Raw genomic sequence first — 6,932 nt, forward strand, 5'->3', positions numbered from 1 at the left:
TTTTACTCTGAATAAACTGCAGATTGTTAAACTTTGACTCCTCGTCTGGACTGATCCTTGGCCGACTCGCTCACCTAAGTATCTCACCTTTTATCAACAGTGGTCACCGGATTTTTTTTAAATCCATGCAAGCTATCTTTGTACTAGCATGCGATGCCATATATTTGACGCAGGTATTTATTATTCAACAAGGATAGTCATTGACCCGGACAAAATATAATTGTATGAGCTATGCCTCCTTGTGCCGGCGTTGTTGCACCCCTCTACTATCTGGCTTGGTGGGGCGATCTCGTTCTGTATTCCTGCTTCACTTATATTCAATGTGTCGTCATGCATTTGTGCATGCACGCTGTTAACGGTCATATCCGTCTTGCTAGCTAACTTAGCCAGCTCATCAACCAGTATTTTATTCGCTTTTTCTGCACGATAGCACTTATTAAAGCCTTGCAACTCATGGGGACCTCACTGTTACCACGGGTCATCGAGCTGGCCCTTATTTGGCAGCAGGGTTGCATCAGTTTCCACTGGGTTTGACAGCTTGTTAGGCTGGCTAGCTAGGTAGCTAATTCGCTAATGCGAACTATTTATCATGTAGCAGCCTATGCTGACTAGCATCGCTAGCAACTAGCTAACATAGATACAGTTTAGTCGTGGGTCCACAAAATCAAACAAATGGTACTAAACTGATGACAAAATCATGTTTAGAAAATTTAGTAGCTATTTATGTTGTTGTTTTTGACATTTAACTACCGGTATGTATTTAATCCGGTTTCGGCATGAGAAAAGTATTCATCGCAAATTCCAGCACTAACGGATACCGGGAAATAGAAATAAGAGAACCGGTCACTAATGCGGAGCCACGCCCTAAAATAACATGTGACCACAAGGCGTTTGTGACACATTCTTTGCGTTCCAATTTTGTCATAATTGTCTGAAGGTTCTAAATTGCTTATGAGCTTGGCTGCCCTTCAGAAAGAAGCTGATTCTTGTACTCTACAGCTGTATTTTCCTACAGTTACTAATAATACTAGCAACAAAACAGATTTCATTCCTTAAAATGATATTGCCAGATGGAAGAAAATAATAAGGTAGGCCTAAACTTTTTATTTGATTTATTATTATTATTTTTTCCACCTTTATTTAACCATGTAGGCTAGTTGAGAACACCTTTATTTAACCATGTAGGCTAGTTGAGAACACCTTTATTTAACCATGTAGGCTAGTTGAGAACACCTTTATTTAACCATGTAGGCTAGTTGAGAACACCTTTATTTAACCATGTAGGCTAGTTGAGAACACCTTTATTTAACCATGTAGGCTAGTTGAGAACACCTTTATTTAACCATGTAGGCTAGTTGAGAACACCTTTATTTAACCATGTAGGCTAGTTGAGAACACCTTTATTTAACCATGTAGGCTAGTTGAGAACACCTTTACTTAACCATGTAGGCTAGTTGAGAACACCTTTACTTAACCATGTAGGCTAGTTGAGAACACCTTTATTTAACCATGTAGGCTAGTTGAGAACACCTTTATTTAACCATGTAGGCTAGTTGAGAACACCTTTATTTAACCATGTAGGCTAGTTGAGAACACCTTTATTTAACCATGTAGGCTAGTTGAGAACACCTTTATTTAACCATGTAGGCTAGTTGAGAACACCTTTATTTAACCATTTAGGCTAGTTGAGAACACCTTTATTTAACCATGTAGGCTAGTTGAGAACACCTTTATTTAACCATGTAGGCTAGTTGAGAACACCTTTATTTAACCATGTAGGCTAGTTGAGAACACCTTTATTTAACCATGTAAGCTAGTTGAGAACACCTTTATTTAACCATGTAGGCTAGTTGAGAACACCTTTATTTAACCATGTAGGCTAGTTGAGAACACCTTTATTTAACCATGTAGGCTAGTTGAGAACACCTTTATTTAACCATGTAGGCTAGTTGAGAACACCTTTATTTAACCATGTAGGCTAGTTGAGAACACCTTTATTTAACCATGTAGGCTAGTTGAGAACACCTTTATTTAACCATGTAGGCTAGTTGAGAACACCTTTATTTAACCATGTAGGCTAGTTGAGAACACCTTTATTTAACCAGGTAGGCTAGTTGAGAACACCTTTATTTAACCAGGTAGGCTAGTTGAGAACAAGTTCTCATTTGCAACTGCGACCTGGCCAAGATAAAGCATAGCAGTGTGAGCAGACAACACAGAGTTACACATGGAGTAAACAATTAACAAGTCAATAACACAGTAGGGGAAAAAAATGGGAGTCTATATACATTGTGTGCAAAAGGCGTGAGGTAGGCGAATAATTACAATTTTGCAGATTAACACTGGAGTGATAAATGATCAGATGGTCATGTACAGGTAGAGATATTGGTGTGCAAAATAGCAGAAAAGTAAATAAATAAAAACAGTATGGGGATGAGGTAGGTAAAAATGGGGGGGCTATTTGCTGATAGACAGTAATAAGATATACCTTCAAGACTGCTTGTGTTTAATCCTGAATCCAGTTGCCCCTCTTGTACTGCGATAAAACAATAGGCAAGCCATGAACCTTATGGAGAAGTGCATGTGTTTTGCAGACACACCTGGGTTCTAGACTGGCTGAGGTAAACATTTTAGGAAAGCCTGGGTTTTTAAATCCCGGTGAAAGCAGATATGACAAGGTTTGTCAATGTCATGTTGCCCTTCCATTTAGATGAAACTAGAGAAAAGGATCATTTTCTTCTCTTAATCCACATTTTCTAGCAAAAAAACATGTTCATGCTTTAGGGCTGGTGGGCTGCAAATATATTGGTAAAATATAAAGTGTGTGTGTGTGTGTGTGTGGGGGGGGGACGTAGTGGATATAATGGGGTATAGGCCTAATTGTTGTTATGAGGGTGAAATTTCAACCACAGGATGATGTCATCATTGTAAACTAAATTCAGCATAGCCAAACCTTGTTATAAAATAGGTTGAATTTGTACCTTTGAAACCATGTCAGATTTTCAAAATTATATACACTTTCAGAAAAAAACAATAGGCAGCACCTCAGCCCGGGATCGAACCCCATCCAGGGTTTTAACGACACCCAGCCCTGCTTAGCTTTAATATGTCACTGACTACTACCAATATGCTACTGTGAGAATTATTATTGAGAGATCTCTTAACAAAATATATTCAGTGTTAATATCGAAGTCATTCTAAGGGGTAGGTTTGACAAAGCAAATGAGTGAGTCTTTGACATGAAGACAGTGGTTAGATTCTGCCATTGGGACTGCTCTGATGTTTCCATTCTCTCCTGGTTATGACCATAGAGCCTTGTCCCAGTCTCTAGACCTGCCTGTCTGTGTGGTGGATGACCACCTGACCTCTGAAGCTGTCAATGAGATGGTAAGTTGACCTTGTCATTTCATATTACAACATTAATCCAATAAAATGTTATAGTGATGCTATCATTGGCAATGTTGACGTACCACAACCATCTCTGTTGTGTTGCAGTTGTTTAATTGGCCCAACGTTGCCAATGCTCCTCCACTCTTTAACAGTTAATAATTATTTCAGTATGATATTTGTTGTATATTAAGTTTGATTATTTGCAATATAATTACATTTCTACCAGGAGCAGAGCAATTCTACCAGGAGCAGAGCAACCTCAGTGATGGAAACCACAGAAGAGGGGAAGCTCAACAATGTAGAACATCTGACACTTATGGACTTCCTTCAAAACCTAACTGAGAAGTATGTTCTGTTTTCTTTGGTACTATCACACCTTCAAGGAAATAGGATCAAATTAGAAACTGATCAATCGGGAAAAAATGTTCAGTGCTAGAAAAGTTGTCACATTGCAATTTTGCCAAAACAACTGACACAAAGCAAGTATAACTTCACGATCAGGCAAATAATTAAATAAAAACAATTCTGCCACGCATCCTGATATGACAACATTTATAACAATATTGTTTTCAGGCAATGGAGGGGGATTCGTGAGGGCATGTTTGACCCGGTAAGATCATGTTACTGACAATTTAATTAGATTACTATGAAAACTCTGCCTAATGTTTAACCTTGTTCATAAGCTTTTGAAAGACACACTATGCAACATTTTAAAACACTTATTCTGTTTCTGGAATACAGCTGACAAAACAACAGCTTGCCGGCTTGTGTCTGAGGATTGTCCAGTTTTTATCGGACAAGCTGATGCAGATCATCATCCCAGGTCTTTACGAACTACTGGGCATCCAAGATGCTGCCTCCTCTCCATTGTCACAGAGATCTCTCTCGGCGTCACTCACCAGTCTGTTAGACGATAAGACTAACACCAAGTCCCGCGTGAGATTTACTGAGGCTGGTGTACCTAAGAGGCCAGGCAGTCGAAAGTCTTACAATAGCTTTCGCATCCCGACTCCCTACCCTTCCTCCAACTGTGTGGAGCAGGAAGAGGAAGAAGAGCAGGAATCACAACTTAAGTTCAAGGAGATTTACCTGACTAAGGACTGTCTGGGCAGTGGAAGCTACCTGCCCAATGGGGCCATGAGGTAAGTCCCATGATGGTAGTGACTGTCCATTACTGTTTATGACTTATCAACCATCATTTACTTTCTCATATAAAATATTTATTTGATGACTTTATTACTTCATTCCAAGTCATCAACTCATCTCTATAGAGCTGCTGCTTATCCTGTCTGACAAAATCACTATTTTAGTAGTTCTTCTAAGTAAATAAGACCTACTTTTATGACCGCTGAACACCAACTGTCAATCACTTAGATCATGTATTTCCAGGTAGAGAATCCTCGCAACGCAACTGCTTTTTATCTCTCTCATGCATTCTCTCGTCCCTCCGTCTCAGTCAATGAGGTTTCCGTATCTGCTCCACACAGAGTGGACAAGCAAGTGGGCGTGCAATGGATTATGGGAATTAATTGCCATATTTTCTGTGCTAAACTATGTAGAATATTGGCCTGTTGGAAACTACAACTCCCTACTACATTGCATAGTTCGTGCTTGATCTGATTTATCTCTACAGAAACTGAGCATCGAGCTCACAGAAGAAGAAAAAAATTAACTATATGGAATTCAAATAATTGAGCCGACGTCGGTTAATTAGTTGTTTAAAAAACGAAAAATAACAAAAATGTTGGTTAAATGCTCAGCTCTAGATTCTAATGACATCATCAGTGTGCATCCTGTGATTTTAACAAATTATGAGTAGGCATTGCCTACTAATTGGTTGATGATGTCATAGAAAACACTTATCTTCCTCTTTCTACAAAACATAGAAATGCCCATTTTTCACATATGCTGATGTTGGGGTGGTGCTGGAGATGATGAATATGAAGTTGAAACATTTAGAAATTTCCCTTTAACATTTCTTCAAACTGCCTTGTATTTATGATTGTCCTTGAAGTTACAGTATTTGAAGTTTATAGCAATTTGGATTTTTGTAGAGGATAGATATTGCCAGGATAGATATATATCTACAGGCCAATTTCAATACAAATGACTTATGACAATGGTGCAGATGTATTTGACACACTGAATGTGCATCACAGCCTAACATATTATTTGTTTGACTTTGATGATTTCTGTTGTTTTTTCCCCCAAGGACTCTAACCTCTCTGTCTGATGTGCAGAAGAAAACAACCAACTCTGAGACACTACAAGTCCTCTTAGGTGTCTCAGAGGACACCCACAACCTGTGTGCAGGACAGCCTGCAAGGTTCTCTCTCCAAACTTGCATGCATGTCCAATTTCCCATCTGGAAGTGCAGGCTCTATGATGCTAACCCCTGCTGTAATGGCAGAGTTGGCTAAAGATGTCAAGTCGGCCTTATCAGTGGTCGTTAAGAGTGCCTCCGCTAGCCAAACCTCTCTAGTGACACCGGTAAGGGGAGACTCACAGACCAAGGTGACTGAGAGCATGGTGAGAGAGCTGGCTGCTAAACTTGAAAAAGTTGACCAAGAGAGCAAGAGTCTAACAGGGCAAGTCATGACCACCATCTCTGACACAATGGTGGCTTTTGTTGACGAGAACGAACAGAATTTGCTGGAAGATCTGAAGGACAAGATCACATTTTTGGCATCGCATGTTGGCTTCATTGAGGATCTTGATGCCCTGATAAGGAAATACGAGAGCAGCTACAATATTAGTGAATCTGGTTCCTCCTGCACGCTCACATCTAAGAGCATCCAAAAACTCTCCAGCCGGGAGTTTCAAACATCAGCAATACAAGCAGTGAGTGGAATTCTTGCCAAAATAGTCAGTAGTTTGAGCTTTCCTAATTCAGTCATTCAGTCTGAGTTAACAGGTGCTGTGTCAGGTCAAACATTGTCTGGCATTGTAAAGACAGAGTCAATTCACCCAGTGGGCTCAGCAGCGTCAGTAGTTGTTAAGACTTTCGTGTCAGATATGAAGTCCTTGGCTGAATCTGAAGAGAGTCCCCAACAGAAGAGTGCCTGGTCTGCTGCTGTTCACATTTACCACAGCATCCAAAACAACTTGAAAGATTATTTCGGCAAGCTTCAGCGATGTGCCTTAAAGAGCATTGTCACATCTGATGACAACATCACAAATGCTGAGTTTAAGGAGACAGTTCCACTTCCTTGCTTAGACATGAAATATAGGCCCAGTAAGAGTGAGCCTCAGTTGCCAGAGTCCACTGGTGAAGTTACTTTACAAAGAGGCCTAAGTGAGAGCTCAAAACCTCTTTGGGCACAAACTGAGTCAGAAGAAAGCAAGCTCCTTCTGACAACTTGCACCAAAGAAGTCATCTCAGAGCTTCTGGTCTTGTACAACACTGAGATGTCAAAGGAGGACCCCCTGTACACTGTTGGAGAAAAAGGATCAGACTTCTCTATTGAGAGACAACAATTTGTAGAGGGTGTTCTGGCTCAGCTTGGGGATATCTCCCATTCCAGGGCCTCATCACCAATAGT

The 6,932-nt window shown here is 40.1% G+C and overlaps 1 protein-coding gene across 1 annotated transcript; it reads left to right on the plus strand.

The window, feature by feature from the left end:
• The first annotated feature begins 3,196 nt into the window (after positions 1 to 3,196).
• On the plus strand, positions 3,197 to 5,670 carry LOC124028062. The gene is made up of 5 exons (XM_046340227.1): positions 3,197 to 3,387; positions 3,617 to 3,735; positions 3,964 to 4,000; positions 4,132 to 4,532; positions 5,631 to 5,670. Exons 1-5 carry the CDS (start codon positions 3,280 to 3,282, stop codon positions 5,668 to 5,670), a joined length of 705 nt encoding a protein of 234 aa, XP_046196183.1. The 5' UTR covers positions 3,197 to 3,279.
• The last annotated feature ends 1,262 nt before the right edge of the window (positions 5,671 to 6,932 follow it).

This window comes from Oncorhynchus gorbuscha, unplaced genomic scaffold (assembly GCF_021184085.1).
Source record: "Oncorhynchus gorbuscha isolate QuinsamMale2020 ecotype Even-year unplaced genomic scaffold, OgorEven_v1.0 Un_scaffold_3703, whole genome shotgun sequence".
Taxonomy (NCBI): Eukaryota; Metazoa; Chordata; class Actinopteri; order Salmoniformes; family Salmonidae; genus Oncorhynchus; species Oncorhynchus gorbuscha.